This window comes from Microcaecilia unicolor, chromosome 2, assembly GCF_901765095.1.
Source record: "Microcaecilia unicolor chromosome 2, aMicUni1.1, whole genome shotgun sequence".
Classification (NCBI taxonomy): domain Eukaryota; kingdom Metazoa; phylum Chordata; class Amphibia; order Gymnophiona; family Siphonopidae; genus Microcaecilia; species Microcaecilia unicolor.
The window spans coordinates 289,431,774-289,451,945 of NC_044032.1; the positions used below are offsets into that span (position 1 = coordinate 289,431,774).

The following is a 20,172-nucleotide window of genomic DNA, read 5'->3' on the forward strand; positions in this document are numbered from 1 at the left end:
CTTGGACTTTTTTATTTTTATTTTTTGAAAATGGACCAAAAAGATAAATGCGCAGAGCACAAAATTATCTAGCAAATAGCCATTTTGGAAAAAAAAAGATAGATGTGTTGCTGTTTTGAAAATGGCTTTATTTGCTATTCGGATTCTGGATGTTTTGAGCAAAACTTATGTCATATCGAAAATGCTTCTCCACTGTCTCCTAATCCAGACCATCTCCTGATCCAGGCTGGGATGTCTCTCCCTCACACAGCTGATTAAGTCCGTAGACAATGAGTCATGTGCTGCAAGGGCAGCCAAGTTGAATAATGTTGCTGGGGAAAAGCCCAAGTCCAACAGTCCGTAATTCTTCAGGTGCAGGGCTGAAGAGGGGCCCGAAGTCAGTAAGCTCTCATGGTCTGGTACCTGTGAAGCAAAATCCAGAGCCAGGCAGCAAGACCAGAACACATAAACAAAGCTAAAGTGCCAAACAAATGACAAAGGCAGAGTTGTGTTTTTTTTTTTTGCAGATCATCTTAGATTGCCAGCACTCTGTGTTTGTCCAAACTCTGTAAACAGTCTTCTTGACTGGCTGTATCAGCTGTCAGTGATGCTGACAGGACTCCTCAGCTCAGGCAGGCACCCTAGGTGCAGAATCCAGATGCTTTAGTAGAAGGCCATGTTTTGTCTGTACTAGCCAGTTGTTGTGGATAAGGAGTAGCTTCAGGGGCTCCATTGCATGCTGGTTTGGGTCAGTACATTGTAGGGTTTTAAATACAACATCTTTGGCCTTTCACAGACAGCAGCATGGCAGAACTGCTGTATTAGGTCACGATGTTTCGACAAGATCCATTCTAGTTGGTTCAGGCCTCATATGCACCCAAAAGGTTGAATAGATAGAGCTTTTTCAACTAGCCCATTTACCTGGGTGAGTGGCTTTTGGAAACTTCCCTTCTTATGTATACACATGTATAAAAGAATGTCAAATTATGCATTTTTGTAGTACTGTTCTGGAAGTGGTGGTGTAGCAGTGATCGTAATTGTTGAGTTTAACAAACAAAACGTGAGTTGGGGGAATGGAACTCACTAAGGGCCTGAAAATTAAGTGATGGGGCACAAAACTGAGGGTTTCAGCACTAGGACACCTAGAGGTGTATTTTCAATGCACTGAGACAAAGTTACATGGAAAGGCATTTTTGATATGACATCTAAGTCCAACTTTGGATGTTTTGCTAAAAACATCCAATATGTGTGTGTGGGTGGGGGTGGGGGTGTGGGGGGGGTGGGTAAGAAATCTTACCTACCATTGTCACATCTTCAACTGCACCGCAGGGAGGGAGGTATGGGCCTGCTGGATTTGAAGCATACAATTTGGCTTGTCAGTTCCGGCAGATACGAGATTGGATATATGATACTTCAGAGTATTGTAATATAGCATTGGAAAAAAGCTTCATGTGGCATGGTCATTGGGGTACTTACTGCATGCATATGGTAGACTACTGCCCTCCTGGGTGTGGAAGCATTCATTGCTGAGACCATCGGGCATGGAACTATCTCCGAAGACTCTTTTGTCTGCCTGCCCATTGCTCTTGGTTTCTATCTCTGTTGGGCAATGCATCCTTTCCTCCGGGACAATTGGGATTTGGGTTTAGAAATTGGGTGGATAAGGGAATTAAATTATTACAACATGTCATAGAGGTGGATGAACCGGTGATGAAATATTTTGAATCCTTGCAACAGCAGTATGGACTCACACCTCAAGATTGGTATACATATAGATAGCTTTACCATTATGTGTAGTCTTTATTTCAGAAATTTCATGTTGATTTTGAAGAATCTAGTTTTGATGAACATTGGCCGCAGTTGGCAACTTAAACGCTTATTGGGCAGTTATTATGATGGTTTTCAGAAACCTCTAGGCCCCACCTATTTGTTGACTGTTTTGGATAAATGGATTGTTGACTTTGGCTAGTATGATTTGGATGATTCTTTGACACGTTTACAGGAGGGTCCTAGGTTAGCAGAGAGTGTTACATTGCAAGAACTGCATTGTTCTTCTGCCGTCTCTACCCAATTAGAGGTCTTCTGATTCAGGGTCCAATTCCAATGGACAATCCCTCCCAGTTTGATCTTATGGCATGGCTCTTGAAAGGTCGCACCTAAGGAAGAAAGGTTACTTGGAAGAAGTCATTGCTACTTTCCTGCAAGCTCGAAAAAGTTGTACTTCAACTACTTATGCTAGGGTATGGAGAACCTTTGAATCTTGGTGGTTAGAAAAAAACCTTATCTAAAGTGTTACTGCCACAAATTCTAGCCTTTCTTCAAGAAGGGCTTAAGAAAGGTCTTTCCCTCAATTCGCTCAAAGTTCAGGTAGCAGCTCTGGCTTATTTTCGTGGTCATGTTCAACGGTCTTCATTGGCAGTGCATCCAGATGTAGTGCATTTCTTGAGAGGTGTCGATCAGTTTAGCCTCCATCTAGAAAGGTCTATCCTGAATGAAGCCTTAATCTTGTTCTAAAGTGCTTCAAAAAGCCCCTTTTGAACCTTTACATATAGCTACTGTTAATGATCTTACCTTGAAAACAGTTTTCTTAGTAGCTATGTTTTCAGACAGAAGGGTCTCGGAGCTTCAGATCTTATGTTGCAGAGACCCTTTTCTGTGTTTTACCAAAGCTGGGGTGACTGTTCGTATGGTGCCTTTCTTCTTACCTAAAGTAGTTTCTACTTTTCATGGATTATGGCTTGGAATTTTCCTCATTGCATCTCCTTGATGTAAAGAGGGGAAATAGTGTTTATCGTAAAAAACAAATAAATCATCGTATTCTGCTCCTGCATGATGAGCTCAGACATGTGCAAAGTGAGTTGGTTAAAAACTTAACTAGAGAAAACGAGGAACAATACCTTTTCTGCAACATTCCCTGAATGAGGTGATACACCAACAAACTATGTGGAGTATAAATTCAGAAACATCATTTCTTCAAATTCGGAAACCATATGGGTACCTGTCTGGCTCGGTTGGTACAAGTGGAGATTGACCCTAGACCCTAGGAAAATATGTATCACATAAAATCCAACAAAAAAGGGGGATGCCAATCAAACCCACAGAGTGCAGTACAAACCAAATCCAGGAGTGGGAATGACCAATGCGATGAGCCAGATGAAATAAAATAAGTCTTGATTGTGTAACACAGCAATGATCATTTTGATTCCGTAATTTTGATACGGCACAAGCTCTCTAGAATCCACACCGGCTTCTTTTGTGTGGCCACTGGTCTTACACAGAACCTTGTGTTTCATTTACTCTATGCTTTGGACTCCTGATGAAGGCATAGGCCGAAACACAGACCGTGTTGAGTCCATGCTCCAGTGGAGCCTGCTATTTCCTTTGTCTGATATGCTGTCTTCAAGCAAACATTACTGTCAGGCTAATTTTTGAAAGAGATGGATATCCATGTCTCCCAGAGACGTCCAAATCGGTATAATCGAAACCCAATTTTGGGCGTCTCCAACTGCAGTCCGTCGCAAGGACGTCCAAATTTCAAGCGGGCATGTTGGAGGCATGGTGAAGGCGGGACTTTGTTGTGCCCAAGACTTGGACGTCTTTGAGCCATAATCGAAAAAAGCAGGGATGTCCTAAAGTAAAACTTGGACGTTTTCACCCGGATGTGTTTTTTTACGACTAAGGCACAAAAAGGTGCCCGAATTGACCAGATGACCACAGGAGAGAATCGGGGATGACCTCCCGTTACTCCCTCAGTGGTCACTAACCCCCTCCCACCCTCAAAAAACATCTTAAAAAATATGTCGTGCCAGCCTCAGATGTCATACTCAGGTCCATGACAGCGCATGCAGGTCCCTGGAGCAGTTTTAGTGGGTGCAGTGCACTTCAGACAGGCGGACCCAGGCCCATACCCCCCCCTACCATTTACGTTTGTGGAGGAAACAGTGAGCCCTCCAAAACCCACCACAAACCCACTGTACCCACATCTAGGTGCCCCCCTTCACCCATAAGGGCTATAGTAGTGGTGTACAGTTGGGGGTAGTGGGTTTTTTGGAGGGGTTGGGGGGCTTAGCACACACGGTAAGGGAGCTATGTACCTGGAAGCAATTTATGAAGTCTACTGCAGTACCCCCTAGGGTGCCCGGTTGGGGTCCTGGCATGTCAGGGGGACCAGTGCACTACAAATGCTGGCTCCTTCCATGTCCAAATGGATTGCAGTTGGACGTTTTTGACATGGACGTCTTTGGTTTGGAAAATCGCCGAAAGTCAAAGATGTCCATGTCTATGGACGTCCATCTCTAAGGACATCCAAATCCAAGGACGTCCTTGGTATTTTCGAAACAAAAGATGGATGTCCATCTTTTTTCGAAAATATGGTTTTCCCTGCCCCCGGATTTGGACATTTTACAAAGACGTCCAAATCCCAACTTGGACGTTTCTTTTGAAAATGCCCCTCTGTGTCACACAATAAAGACTTATTTTACTTCATCTGGCTCATTGCATTGGTCGTTCCCACACCTGGACTTGGTTCAGACAAAATCCAGGCTCCTTTCTGGACTTTCCATATAGGCCCTATTCTATAAAGGAATGTAGGCTTCTTTCCTTTATAGAATACTAGTGTAACCGGCTATATATATGTGTAAATGGTTGGGCGCAAACACTTACGCTCGCCTTAGAGCTGATGGAACTGCTCACACCAGAGATACACACATAAGTGGGAGTCCCAACAAGACTCCACTCACCTGTAAAATACATGCTATGTATAATATGCACATTTTTATAGAATAGCAAGTAAGCAGTTTTCAGCATTTACACACGTATGTGCACCTATTATTCACCATGTAAATGTTAATGCCCTCTTTATAGAATCACTCCCTTTGTGACTGCCCTTACTGAAGGTAAGAATTGTTTGTTTATTTATTATTTGATATACCGCCTTTACATTAAATAGGTCAAAGCGGTTCACAAAAAAGCAATTCAAATCTTTTTAAAAAAAAGGAAAAGGAAGGAGAACTCCAGAAAACAATCACGCATGAGAACAGAGGATCTGATGGTTTCATAGTGGGCTAATCTTGGGGAGGGAAGAACTAGACAGTGGGCATCCAGGGAGCGAAGAGCGCGAGCCAGTATATAGGGAATGATGATAGAAGATAGGAGTGGGGGGAGAACCAGAATGTAGGGTTTTATGGGTCAGGATCAGAATTGCTGTTAGTTAAGAGAACCATCAATATCAGTTAAGATGAAACACTTAACTATATTGCTGGATGGATAATTTATGTTTATGAGGTTCTTGGTATACCATCTTTCTGTGGTACAACCAAAGCAGTTTACGTACCAATGTAATGGTACAGTAGGTATTTTAAAATGCAAGCTCTCATAAGGGCAGGGTCCCTCCCTCTGAAGTTTTGTTTCTGGAATGGCTCTATACTTTTCTCTTTCAGCTTCCTGGAAGGCATGACATGCACATACTGCATGATTTGAGCCCAGCTTTCTCTTTCCCACAGCAATCAGAACAATGTATAAACTAGACCTTGCCCCAGACTTGAAGGATGCTGCTGCGATTGAGAGACGGAAGAACAGAGAACAGCAGAGACAGAGCCGCATCTTCAATGCTAAAGTCCGCACAATTGGGGTGAGCAAAAGTTTGGTTAGGGTTAAACTTATGTCCTCTTTTAAGAGAACTTGTTCTCTTTTTGGACTTCTTCAGATATGTCCTCCAGGATTTTTTTTAGGGAAATGTCCTGTTTTTCTGTTATGTGCCTATGACCAACACACCTATCCACATAATGAGAATCAATAGAAATAGAATAAAATAAAACAGAAAAAAAATAAGATGATACCTTTTTTATTGGACTAACAATACATTTTTTGATTATGAGAGAAACCATCTGTGACCTATTAGTCAATGGGAGTGCTAAAGAGAGAGAAAGGCATTGCTGATCCCCTCTCTGTTCCCCTGCTGGTTGAATCTGTCATAAGAATTTTGTTTGTGCTTCACAACTTTAAGCATATATCATGCAAAGACTTTCACACGTATCTCAGAAGCCAGCCAAAGTTGTTGAGGGATAAGTACGCTTAGGCTCAGACTCGGTCAAACTCAAATCCTGAGGTTGTTGAAAAGTAGATTGTCTACTGCTGTACTGTAAGTCACTGTTTGATGTGTGTTCATTAACTAAAGGCTACAATTAGATATTTCTTTAGCAAAGGTAGCAACCATTTTTATTTTTTTCTGTCCTCTTTTTTGTCTCTGCAAATATGGTAACCCTAAGTTTGGTGTTTGTACTCCTCCTTGCATTAGTGCTCAGAAGTGGGAGAATTTGGAGCAGGCCTCTCTTAATAAGTCTTGACAACACCTTGTTTCTTGCAGGTGGATGAGGAAGCCTTACACAGGCAGGTGGAAGAACGAAAGCAGATGGAGGCAATAGAGAAGGCTCGGGATGAAGCTTTTGGTAAGGGCCATTCTTGTTACAAAGAGAGATCGCCTTTATTGCTTTACTTTAGTTTCTTATACTTTCTGTCAGAGAAGATTTTGACAAAACCCAGACACAGCAGGAAAGAGCATATAGGACTGGCAGAGAGAGTCCCTGCCTTTCACAACTAGTGGTTGTGTGGAAAATGGTGGAGCAGTGCTGCCTCTGTGGGGAATGATGGAAGAGCATTGGCTGTTGGGGAGTAAGGAGGCTGAAGGGAACGTATGAGGAGGATTGACTGTGGGGCAGAAGCTGTACAGAATGGGAGAGGAGCACTGACTGTTGAGCTTTGTGGGTGCTGTGAGCGCTTGAGCACCCCCAATATTGAGAAAACTTAACTGTGTCCAGGGAAGGGTAATTTCTATTGGGCTTAGTATCCACAATAATTTTCAAGAGTTGAGGAGAAGTTTAGGGAAGATTACAGCAGTATTAGCTGTGAGGAAAGCTAAAGGAATAGTGGAAGAGTGCTGACTGGTGGGGGATCTCTAAGGAATGTGCATGGGCTGAGGGGGAAGCCTTAGGTTATTGTTGCTGTTCACCGACTGGTAGGAAGTGTGTAGGGAATGATGAAAGAATGAAGACTTTTGGAGGACCTGTAAAGAATGATGGAGAGGTACTGGCTGTGGCAGAAGCTGTAGGGAATAAGGAAGGAGTGCTGACTTTTGGGAGAGCTGTAGGGAATGGCAGTTGTGTGTTAGCTTTTCAAGGAGCTGCAGGGAATGGTGGAGGAGTGCTGGCTACGGGATAGTGGAGGAACATGAGCTATAGGGGATACCTTATGGAATACTGGAGAAGCAGTGGTACTCAGGGAAGCTATAGAAAATAGTGGAAGAACTGATAGTTCATGTTCCCAGAAGTAATGTAATGCCATGGGACCCCTGTGTGCTTTTCTGCAGATGCAGAGCGTGTGGAATGTGACAAAGTTGTGCAGATGATGGAAGAGCGAGAGCGCCAGCACCGTAGGGATGTGCACCAGGCAATGGAGGAGTTCAGGGAGCGTCTGCAGCAGCCTGACACCAGACATGAATTTGACCTCTATGATCCCGATGGTCTAAGGAAGGATAAGCCAGCACGGGTGTGTGATGACGACCCCCGTTGTGGTCCTTCCAGCCTGCAGAAATTCCAAGGAGAGGACCTGAATGAGAAAGCCCGTAGGCAGAAGCAGCAAGAGCTGACAAATAAGTGGCTCACAGATCAAAAGGATGAGAAGAACAGGATCCTGATGAAGACCAAGTATGCAGGTAACACATCCTGCAGCTGCAGCATGTAGAAGTATTTCCATACTGAGTCAGCATCTTGTACACACGCACACGGAAAATAGACCACAACACCTGCCTGTTTTCTTCTCCATTACTTATTCAGTGCTGGTAATGAGACTCATCCACCTTCCTCCTTCTATGCACCAGTAACATGTGAATGAGCCCTTGGCCTGCACTGTAATTTGTTTCTTTGTTTCAGTAATTTTTATTGACTTTTCAAAAACTGTAAGGTACATCTCTTAAATACTGTGTAACATCCATCAGTATGACCTTTAACAGTAGACCATTTCTTATACAGTAACCATTATCCCCCCAAATTCTATATATAGTGCTCAGAATTGCAAGTGCAAATTTGTGTGTGTGCCCAATTTAATTGAATAACAAGCCAATTAGCACTGATAATTGGGCCCTAATAATCAACTATTGGTGCTAATTGGGATTTATTTAAATGTACTCACATATATTTACACACTGGGATCCGCATGTACATTTTACGTGTGGTTCCAAAAAGGGGGTGCAACTATAGGAGGGGCATGGGTGGATCAGGGGCGTTCCTGCGATGTATGTGCGCTGTTATAGAATAAAGGGGATCTGCACCTAATTTAGGTGTGAGGATTTACACCAGGGTTTAGTTGGTGTAAGTCCTTGTGGCTAAAATTAGGAGCAGGTCTCGGCACTATTCCATAAATGGCGCCTAACTTGGAGTGCTTTATAGAATAGCGCTTAGCGCAGGTGTTTTTCAGTGCCATTTATAAAATTATACCCCTTCTTCCCCTTCTTCCCCCCCCCCCCCCCCCCCCCCCGTTTCTGGCCTGCACTATAATTCTGTGTTCACCTCCAATCTTCTGGTACCATGAATGTATCCACGGAATCTTAGCAGAGATTGGGTGGCAACACCGGTAATTGGAAGCAAAAACAGTACTGGGCAGACTTCCACGGTCTACGCTCTGATCGTGACTGAATAGATATGGATGGACTGGAGTGTAAATTTTAAGGGACTTCAACGTTAGCATCAGATAATGCTCACCTCTATATGTTTAGGCAAAAATGGAAAGGGACAAAGCACACAAGAGAAAGAGTCCAAAAAACACAGCACAAAGGGCCTTCAAGACTGGAGCAGACCAAATTCCTTCATTTACCTCCACTAGTGCAGCTTAGTAAATGGGGGGGGGGGGATCTTACCAATTTTACCAATCTCTGGGAAATTTTGCAAATTCCCCCTTGTACCTCTGCATGTTTGTCTAAAACACCCCAGAGATATCATCGAGAGAATGAGATATCTGGAAGCACCATATGGCCAGTATGGAATTTTCCAGCAGTTTAATGGATGCAAGGTTCACCCAGCCTGTCTCCCAAAATGAAATTGCCAATTGCAGTACCTCTTTCTGGGCTTACATAACTTACTGGAGGGGAAGGTAATGGAGATGACATAATTAAGAAAAAGGGAACACCAAATACCTAACCACGTGTACAGAAACAGCCGTCTTTGCTGCTTGATTCACAAAAGGTCTTTAGTTATCTAACTAAAGACCTTTTGTGAATCAAGCAGCAAAGATGCTTTTCATGGTTAACCATTAATTAATAACTGATATTAAACAAGTCAATCAAAACCTTCACTTTCAGGAAAGGATCACTATCCTCTCTTCATTTACCTTCATATATTCATTTACACAGACCTTCTTCAAACTACGTTTTTTTCTTTTCTGTCTGTACGTGCTGCCTATTCTAGCGTCATTCATCTTCTGCTACCATCCATCCTATCCCTGTTATGTAGGTGGTAGCACAATTCACAATGGCAGCTAAATTGCATTTTTAACCCTTAATGTTAATAAAAGTTTACTTCCAAATTCTTTCAGCCCCTTCATAGCTCCCCACCACACAAATCAAAGCATAACTTTAAGCAATCCATTAAGATCAATGATTATGTAGATACAACTTCATATACAGATTAGAAAATGTTATTCAAACAACCTTCCCTTCCTCTGGCAAAGACAAAAGCTATACACACACACTTCAGGTTTGGCACACCTGCCCACCTTCTTGGGCACATGTAAATAAAATCTTTACTGAGAACAGTGGATCTGACAGTCCAACTGGGACAAGATATCTCTTCCTATTAAGTTTGCAGCAGCGGTAGACGTTACCAAAAAGGCAGCAGCTAGTAGTCGATCACCAATCTGTACAGGGAGAAATTCATGGAAAAGTGGTTTTCCCTCAGTACTCTCTGTCATGAGGGTTCTGGGCCACTTGGGGCAAGTATGTGGCTTCCCAAGCTTGCACAAGAGACATTTCAGATTCAGAACCAGTATATACTATAAAGTTCAGGGGTTTTCCAATAACTGTTATTTCCTTTGAGCCCAAAGGAGTCATAACATACTCATTCACTGAATTCATCCCCGGATTGTTCAGTCTCCTGCCTCTCAGCTGATACTATCATTAGCTGGGCTGAATCCTCCGCCTGCTCAAACTGCTAAGTGTGAGTAATGGCTTTACCAGAAGACAATTTTTGTTGGTCCTCGAGGAAGGACATGGCAAGAACATTATAACTTCTAGTGGCCGGGCTGTTGATGTCTGTAGTACACTCTGACCTGGGCTGGATTCCCAGATTTCCATCCATGGCAACCTCTGAGGGCATAGGCTGGCCCTCTTCTTTTGATGTTGTTTCTGGTTGCTCCTAGGAAAGATCTCAAGTGTAGTTTTAGTAGCCATTCTGTCCTTTGTAGCAAGAGAATGAACTATATCTTCTATCAAGCTCTGCAACTCAGGTTTAAGTCTGTTTACAAAAACTGTCACAAGCTGTGATTCAGCTGTCTGGACTGTCTCATTTAATTCTGAATAATATGTAAAAGAGCGACATACTCTTGCAAAGAAATCTTCAACACTATCCCCTGTACTCTGTTTGCACAAAGTCCAAGCTGCAAAAGTGAAAATTGTTTCTGTAACAGGTTCCAGTTAGGGTCTTGGTCTTCACTAGTGGGATCTGACATAGCGGGGCATAATCGAACGGGGCTGGCCATCTCTAAGGGTGGCCATCTCCGAGGACGGCGCCGCGAAGGGGCAGGGCCGACCGTATTTTTGAAACGAGATGGGCGGCCATCTTTTGTTTCGATAATACAGTCGGGGCTGGCCAAATCCCTTAGAGATCGCTGGCATTGGTTTTCTCCGATAATGGAAACTAATGCCGGCCATCTCAAACCCGGCCAAATTCAAGCCATTTGGTCGTGGGAGGAGCCAGCATTCGTAGTGCACTGGTCCCACTAACTGAATGGAAAAAACCCTTCCCTTACTAATCTGGAAAGGAATGGGCATGTATGAAGGAAATTGCATGCAAATGAGCTGCTCGCTGTTAGCTCATTTGCACACGATTTCCTTCCTAAGGAGGGTGCCCGAACTGCTCAGATGACCTCCCCTGAGGGCCTTCGTTATGCCTCTGCTGACACACACATACCTCCCCCGCCCAGGGACCTACATACTGCTCCCCCCCACCACAGTGATGGCCAAATTTTAAGGAAGGGGAGTGGAGTGGTGGAGTAACAGACTGGCCTAGTGGTTAGAGCACTGGTCTGGTAATCCAGAGGTGGCTGGTTCAAATCCCACTGCTGCTACTTGTGATCCACAATCCAAATAAATAAAGAGGTTGTTGGAGACATTTTGGACGTTCTCAACTGCCTTTGCAGGGAAAGACGTCTTCAACTGCCACAGAGGCATAGGGAAGGACATACTCTTAAAAAAAAAAAAATTTGTAAAGTTGTTTTTTTCGGGGTTAATCACCACTGGGGAAGTCAGGGGAGGTCATCCCCGATTCCCTACGGTGGTCATCTGGGCAGTTCGGGCACTTTTTTGGGACTTGGACCTAAAAAAAAGGGACCAAATAAAGCGGACCAAATTCTCGTCATGTCCGGCTTTCTTTTTTCCATTATCAGCTGAAGCCGGCCATCTCGTAAGCACGCCCACGTCCCACTTTCTCTACACTGCTGACACGCCCCCTTGAAGTTTGGCCGCTTCCGCGACGGAACGCCGGCAAGGGTGTCAAAAAATTGGCTTTCGATTATACCAATTTGGGTGGCTTTAGGAGATGGGAGGCCATCTCCCGATTTGTGTCGGAAGATGGCTGCCCTTCTCTTTCAAAAATGAGCTGGATGGTGTCATTTCTTTTTCCATTAATCTGTTCCTATTTATGAAATTTAGGTAGTTGCATGTAGCAGACAATTAGGACTTCCCTATGCAGAATCAGTCATCCAATCTTTACCTTTCCTAATTACCAGGAGTCTCGTGTTCACCCAAGAGCTTCCGTTAAGGATGGCTTGTATCTTTCCAGCTTATCTAAGCAACCTTTTACACTCCAATCATAAAACATAAAGTTAAAATATGAAAACTAAACCAAAATATTCTTAATACATTTCTTGCTCATTATTTAACTGCTATTTTTCCCTCTCAGAACTTCCTCGTTTTGTTAGTAAAATATTTAGTACTGCTTTTCCCCCCCACTATACTCATTCATTCATTTTAACATTAGTTTCAGTTGCCTTAGGGCCCTGTTTACTAAGGTGCACTAGTGTTTTTAGCGTGTTCTAAAAATTAGTGCACGCTAACATTAGAGACACCCATAGGAACATATGGGTGTCTCTAGTGTTAGCACATGCTAGTTTTTAGTGCACACTAAAAACGCTAGTGCACCTACAGTGCAGCATAGTAAACAGTACCCTTAGTGTTTCCAAAACAAAAACAATTAAACAAACATTAGAAAGCTTCCCACAGGTAGCTAAAATCTGAATGTCTGTTATCAATTTTATCAATTCATTCTTTAATGCATGTCAAATATTTGCAAATATTCTAAATCCCTATTTGTTTACTTCAATTCATTTATAAAAATTTTCCTTTAAGACTTTTCTGCATACCTGTTTTTCAAACTAATCTGCTTTAGTTTTTACTTTTAGTTTTAGCCATCTTTTTTTCCCATTTCACCCTTTACTGCAGTGTCCTGTTTATTCATGAAACCATTTAAATAAAACAAGTGCATTGTTCCTTTTAGAACTCGCCTCGTATCACCTGAAATACTGTGTTCCTTGATCCTGTATCACTTGTATTTTTTAAAGAAGTGCAATATACAAATTAACCCTCAGTGCCATTTTTCCTGATGCTTACAGGTTTCTTGGCCATACTCAGTACTACTCAATGCTCATATAAGTAGCTGGCCCCAAAAACTATTACTACTACTACTACTTAGCATTTCTATAGCGCTACCAGGGTTACGCAGCGCTGTACAAGTTTAAACATGGGGAAGGACAGTCCCTGCTCAAGAGAGCTACTTTTAATACTACCCATGGTAATCTCAGTAGATGAACTCTCACAATGGCTTAAAAAATATGGCAAGTCTCAATGCAAACTAGACATCTGCCCTGTTAGCCTAATAAGAGCCACCCCCCAAAAATTCAAGAAAGACCTTACGGACCAAGTAAACTATAGACTCCAAAATGGTTCATTCCCCACGAATAAAGGAAACATCCTACTCACTCCTCTGCCAAAAGACGTCAAGAAAAGCACAATGGACCTAACGAATTATTGACCAGTTGCATCTATTCCGCTCATAACCAAAATAATGGAGGGCATAGTTACGAAACAATTCACTGATTATCTAATCAAACACTCAATTCTACACGAGTCACAATCAGGATTTTGATCAAACCACAGTACCGAAACTTTACTAGTGGCGGCAATGAACTCATTCAAAAAACAATTGCTACTGGTAAGAACATACTCGTACTACAATTTGACATGTCAAGCGCCTTCGACATGGTGGATCATGGAATACTACTTCATATATTAGAATACTTCGGAGTCGGAGGCCCTGTCCTCAAGTGGTTCGAGGGATTCCTCACTACCAGATCCTACCAAGTAATTACTGACGCCGAAAGATCACCTCCATGGACACCAGAATGCGGAGTTCCACAAGGTTCCCCCCTCTTACCAACCATCTTCAACCTAATGATGATACCTCTAGCCAAATTATTAGCCGATCAAAACCTTAACCCTCATATATATGCTGACGATGTCACAATCTACATCCCGTTTAAACACAACCTAAACGAAATCACTAACGAGATCAACCAAAGTTTCAGAACCATGCATAGTTGGGCAGACTCATTCCAGCTAAAACTCAATGCAGGAAAAACTCAATGCCTAGTACTCACTTCACAATACAACACAAACAACTACTCCATTATAACCACACCATACTGCACCCTTCCTGTCTCAGAAAACCTGAAGATTCTTGAAGTCACCATCGACTGAAACCTCACTCTCGATACCCACGTGAAGAACACAACAAAAAAGATGTTCTACTCGATGTGGAAACTCAAAAGAGTTAAGCTTTTCTTCCCAAGAAACGTTTTCCGTACTTTGGTACAGTCTATGGTAATTAGTCACCTGGACTATTGCAACACTCTCTACGCTGGCTGCAAAGAACAAACTATTAAGAAACTCCAAACAGCCCAAAACACCGCAGCCAGACTCATATTTGGAAAATCCAAATACGAAAGTGCGAAACCCTTAAGAGAAAAACTTCACTGGCTTCCACTCAAGGAACGTATCGAATTCAAGATCTGCACGATCGTACACAAGATCATCAACGCAGATGCCCCACCGTACATGTCTAACCTTGTGGACCTACCGCTCAGAAATGCCAAGAGATCAGCCCGCAAATTCCTCAACCTGAATTTCCCCAGTTGTAAAGGACTTAAATATAAGCAGGCATATGCCTCTACCTTCTCCTTCAGAAGTACACAGATATGGAATGGGTTACCCCCAGCCCTAAAAACCATGTACAATCTAAGCAACTTTCGCAAATCTCTGAAAACACATCTCTTCAATAAAGCCTACAAAAAGAACCCTTAAAGACACAAATTCACTACTAATCTATCCTATCTAACACTATCCTCTCTAATTCCACATCCATTTTCTGCATACTTTCGATTGTATCCTTTAGTCATAACACACTCTGTAAGCCACATTGAGCCTGCAAATAGGTGGGAAAATGTGGGGTACAAATGCAATAAATAAATAAATAAATTGTTAATGGGGTGAGATCTCTGATGCCCCATGCCACTGTGCCCTTACTTCAGGGACACTTCACCTAGCCTTCCACCCCAGAAGGCTACTGATTCCACCTATGAAACCTACACAGGGCGAGTCCTGGAAATTGACTCCTGTTGGATTCTGTTTTCCTTTGCCCTTTCACCCTAGAACAGCAGACAAGACTCCCATACCCTTTATTCTGTCACCGCAGAATCTTGTCATGCGTCAGTGGCGTTCCTAGGTCAGCTGCCACCCAGGGTGGATCGCCACTGCACAGCCCTTCTGGTGCAGCACCCAGCACCCCCCCCCCCCCCCGGTGCATCACCTCCCCTCCCCTCTGGCACATCACTTGTACCCCCCTGGTGCATTGCTCTTTCCTCCTGGGGGTGCTGGGAGCAGTCACAGGGCTATCAGCTCCGCCGGTTCCCTGCCCCGAGACAGGAAGTAATATCAAAGGGAGCACGGAACCGGCGGAGGCGACAGCCGCACGGCTGCTCCCTGCACCCCCCCTGCAGCATTCACTCAGGGTGGACTGCCCCCACCAACCCACCCTCGGTACACCACTGTCAAGTGTAGGTGTCTAACTTAGAACCCCTCAGTGGCCCCTCAAGCTATCAGAGCCTCAATACCCCAAAATTAGTTACACCCAAACAGGTAGTACCCAAGTAAATGAAATCCCATAAAAATGCTTTATAGTACTACTGCCAAAACCAAATATGCAGCATTATCAGAAACGAAAATGTTCTGACATTGAGAGAACCTTAGGAATCCTGTCAGATAATATTACAAGCAGTCCTCAGCAGGATCAACAACCTCAATGATCAAAATAATAACAGGAGATAGGGACCACTAAATTTCAACAGATTGGCTTGAAACATTAGGCCAATTTACAAATTCCTTTCCAATTTACAAATACTACACCACCTTATACCAGATGGCTTAAACTGCAATATTCAAAGTGTTCACAAGGTGGTAATGTTGCATAAAACATCAACTAGCAGTGCATAGCATTTGCTGCATGAACCTGAGATAGACAAAGACTAAGGAGACAGGGACTAACTTAAAAGACTGAGAGGCAGATGCACTAAGCTTTAATGACCCTTTAACGACCCTCTAACGAAGAATTTTCGAACCGTGGCATGCATTATAGGCCATTTTCCGACCACGGTAGCAGAAAACGAAAACGGAATGCAGATGAGCAAATTGTGTAGAAACCCCATAGAAACGAGATGCATCAAAGTTTTCCGACTACCCTAACACAGGAAAAGTGCCGGAAAGCTAACGACAGGTCTGTACCTGTCGTTAGGGCTATCTGACTGAAAACTGTAATGTAAAAAACAAAAACAAAAGTGAGGGGGGGGGGGGCGAAAACGCGCGTCAGGGGTGTCTTTTATTGACGCCCGAGGTCACTGCTGCTCCCCGCTCCCCCTGCATCACTATAAAACTGAAAAAAAAAAGTTCGGGAGGGGGCAAAGGCGCTCTTCAGGAGTATCCTTTAATGACATCAGATGGGGGCGGGGCCAGGGCAGGGAAGACGAAGGAGAGAGATGTCCTGAAGACTGCAGCGATCTGGTCTTCTTGCCCATGCAGCGCCTTCATACAGAGGTGAGAGGCGCTTCACGGGCCCGGTAATGTGGGGGGGGGGGCCCGGAGGATGGGGGGAGCTGCGGCGACGATCTCAAGGGGGCCGGCGGGGGCGGGGCACAGGCGCAGAGGATGGCGGGAGGCAGAGCTGTGTGGGGAAACAAAGAGTTGAGAGACAGGAAGGGAGGGGGGCCGAAGGTTTGATTTTTGTTTTCTTTTATTTAATGCTGGCGGAGGAAGCGGGGAGCAGCAGCGGCGACCATGGGCGGGGGGGGGGGGGCAAGGCCGTCCATACAGGACGCTCCTGATGAGCGCCTTTGCCCCCTCCCGATCCACGTGTTTGTGGTTTTTTGACGTTTGTGGCATGCGCAGAGCAGCCAGCATAACGCTTGGCTGCTCTGCGCATGCTTTAGGGGCCGATTACTGACGGGGATTCCACTAGATTGATGCATTGTACTTTCAAATACCGCACCGAACATGTGCGACTTGTTTTTTTGCTGCATTGTTCGATTTTTAAAATTCGGTAACAGCTTTTACGTTTTTGCTTTTTTTACGTTTGGTTGATGCGTCTGGCTCTGAAGCGGAACAGAGAGGAAAAGGAACAAAAAGGCAACAACAGATAAGAAAGCAAGCAGTTAAACGAGCCCAAAGAGTTACAGACATCACACAGTTACACAGGACAAGTTGGGGAATTCCCTCCTTGAACAAAAGAGCAAAATTACAGACTGACTGACTCAGTACAGCAATAATAGAAAAAAAAAATTAGGTCGGCCCATGTACTGTAAAGCCACAGAGCAACTTTACTACTCTGCCTCCTGGCTACAAGTAAAGTAAAAGCAGTACTTACCTTGATCCAGGAGCCTCAAACAGAGGACGGCAATCTGTGCAAGTTGTCGCTGGAGCAACGGAATTGAGTGGACTGCCAAAGCACCAATTTGTGCAATCCAGAGGAAAATCCTCAGTAATAATGCTGTGAAATAAAGAACAAGTCAAGCAAGTCAGCTTATTTTTTCACTTTTGAGTACAATGATATTTGCCTAGGCAAGGAACAAATTCTGGACAGAGAGAGAGTCTCTCTCTTAAATCTGATTCCATTCAAAATAAAATTAGCAAAGGTCCTCTTTATATAGACAAAATATTGGCTAGTTAACTGGCTAATTAAAATGATAAATGGCTTTTAAGATAAAGACTAGGAAAAGAGGATTTAGATATTCTGCTCACATCAAGATATCCAAACTTTAAAGATATATGATCAGCATCATAAGGCACCAAGTAAATATACAGTGAATGTTCAAAAATCTAAACTAAATAAAATAACATCTGGCCATTGGTAAATATCGTAGAGCTAAAGGGCCTTTTAAATATTGTGAAGTTATAATGATGAATGACCTTAAAGAAATAACAACTTCTAAAAGGACAGGATATAGATGTTCCTATAATGAGATATTGCAATAGGTGGGGATTCGCTGGTTGTTTCGGGAGGAATATCTGTGTCCTTGAAACAAACCTCGCTTATCTGCAATTGCCAGCACTGTAGCTATGACAAGCTTCTTTTCAAAGAATATTATTTTTCTAATTTAAAGCATATGATTTTTAACTCTGTCATCTCCACAGATTCCTCTTTCATTTTCCCAAACCTCCTTTCACTTCCATACCATGTCACAGATCACCATCACCATATGCGCCCACATGATTTATTGCCAGTTCTCAGAGCCAGCAACTTGCAATAAAAATTCCCTTTATTCCAAGAGTCGGTGTTCATTTCACTCAGAGCTTTTAATATGAGGTTCTTCTTCCAACCTGCAGATGGCTTTCGAGCTGATATTCAAAGACAGTTATGTGGTTAGCAGGTGTTGCCAACTGCATAAGTGCTGATGAGCAGGATATTCAACGGTACTATCTGAATATAGTTGTTGAACATTACCACTAACCATCTCAACACTAACCGGACCATGCCAAGGCATTCCACAGAGCTAAGATGGACCTGGAGGTTATCCGGTTAGTGGCAATATTCCAACCACTAACTGGATAAAGTTAGAACAGCAAAAAGACTGTCCTAACTTTGTTCAGTTTGCTATCCAGTTAGAGTTTGAATATCACCACTAACTGAATAGCACTGCCGGATATTCAGCACCAGCTGGTATCTGGATAGTAGCACTGAATATTTGGTGGTTTCTTAGTTGTGGCAGCTGGTGTTTTAAAAAACCGCTGACTGCTGAGGGCTGTATATTGGCTCCTTCGTTTCTAAGAGGACTTTGTAATGGAGTGAACTTTCACTCTCCCACCAGTAGGTGTTTGTATATTTTCCCAGTTTGTTTGATCCACTTCTACCTTCTCTATGGTTCCCACTTCCTTTTGGGGACCATCTTGTTTGAGATCATTTTCTTTTGCTACTAATTGGGTCTCTGCTAGGTGCTTGTGACCTGGATTGGCCACTTGGCCACTTTTGGAAGCAGGATATTGGGCTAGATGGATCAATGGTCTGACCCAGTTTGGCTATTCTTATGTTCTTATATTTATTCCTACCTTGCTTGCCTTCTTTGCCAGAGCTTGATCCTCTCTTGCTCTAGCATGTACTTCATGTTATCTGACCCTGCTGAGTTCCTACTGCTCTGTCTGTGGACCTGATTCACTGGTGTGTTCTGGTTATTCTTTGGACCCTGGTTCTTTGCTGTAGTATTCCCAGTCTCCAAGGTGGTCCTCCAGTTGTGAGTACATTCAGCCCTGTCTTTGTATCAACGGATATTGCACTGACCTAATGCACCTAGGGCCTGGTGGCTACCATCAACTGAGTGCTCAACCTGAGGGGAAGGCGGCTGCTTCAGAGAAAAGTCTTTGTCCTCTGCACTCTGGTGCCCAGCCTGTGGTTCTTCTTGCCTGTTCCTGGACCCCTCCTACTGAAAAGAATTGGCATATTAAGCTCTGGCCACATGGATCCCATTAGACTGGCCATAAGTTTAGCCTTTCATAGAAAACTCCTGGGAGAATCAAATTAGTGTTTGGCAGAGTAGCAGATCAATGTGCTTATCATAGTCCTTTCACCAGGGGCCTCTGCTGAAGTACAGCTCCAGGAATTGGTCTCTCTGGTTCCCTCACATTTGGCAATAGAAGTGCAGCCTTATAATGTATCTAGGGTTGATACTCCCCTGCCTTTGTGAGAGATGCAAAATTCTGTCAGGGTTGTTAAATCAGGACTCCATTGTGTTACTCCTACAGGCCTGTTGCTTCCCAGAGCACAAATCCAGAGTGGCCTGAATTATCTCCCGGTTGACAGGACAGGTACTGGAATGGGTCTCTCCTTTCTGGGAGAGAAAGGATCCTGTTGTCTGTGACTATGTGGACTGGGGTTTATAAGGTGGGGCACTAAACCATAGAGTTCCATATCATCAGAGATGGCTGGAATAATGAGGCCTTAGTGGTGACCTTTTGAAATGGTTTTTTTCTGATCATTTTAATAATTTATTTATTCTACTTGATATACCACACTTCTAGAAACCAGCAGAGCAAGTTACAATAACATTAGCTCTCAATTAAAGCACACAATAAAAAAGTTTAAATTTATAAGCATTAAAAAAACATCTCTATGCATATCAACATAAACAAGGACATAACTACATCCATCAATATAGACAGAACAAATGGAGATAACCCTGTACAGATATCTGAGTTTTCGAGCTGACCTGCTGGGACTAGTCCTCAGAAGTTGATGCTTTGATTCGTTTGTATTTGCTTCTGAATTTTCATATCTAGGAACATTCATCAGAATTCTAGCCTTCTGGGGTCTCTGCACTACTCCCATTCTCTTCCCT

At 43.4% G+C, this 20,172-nt stretch overlaps 1 protein-coding gene across 2 annotated transcripts in view; it reads left to right on the forward strand.

Moving 5' to 3' along the window:
• The window catches only part of RIBC1 (RIB43A domain with coiled-coils 1), a 54,181-nt gene that overhangs the window by 16,504 nt on the left and 17,505 nt on the right, over nt 1-20,172 (forward strand). The window contains exons 3-5 of one of the 2 annotated variants that reach the window (XM_030194258.1): nt 5,418-5,608; nt 6,344-6,425; nt 7,343-7,687. In XM_030194258.1, the coding sequence (XP_030050118.1) occupies nt 5,492-5,608; nt 6,344-6,425; nt 7,343-7,687 (544 nt within the window). In that variant the 5' untranslated portion in view covers nt 5,418-5,491. The remainder of the gene's footprint in view (nt 1-5,417; nt 5,609-6,343; nt 6,426-7,342; nt 7,688-20,172) is intronic. The other variant, XM_030194260.1, reaches the window with a different exon arrangement.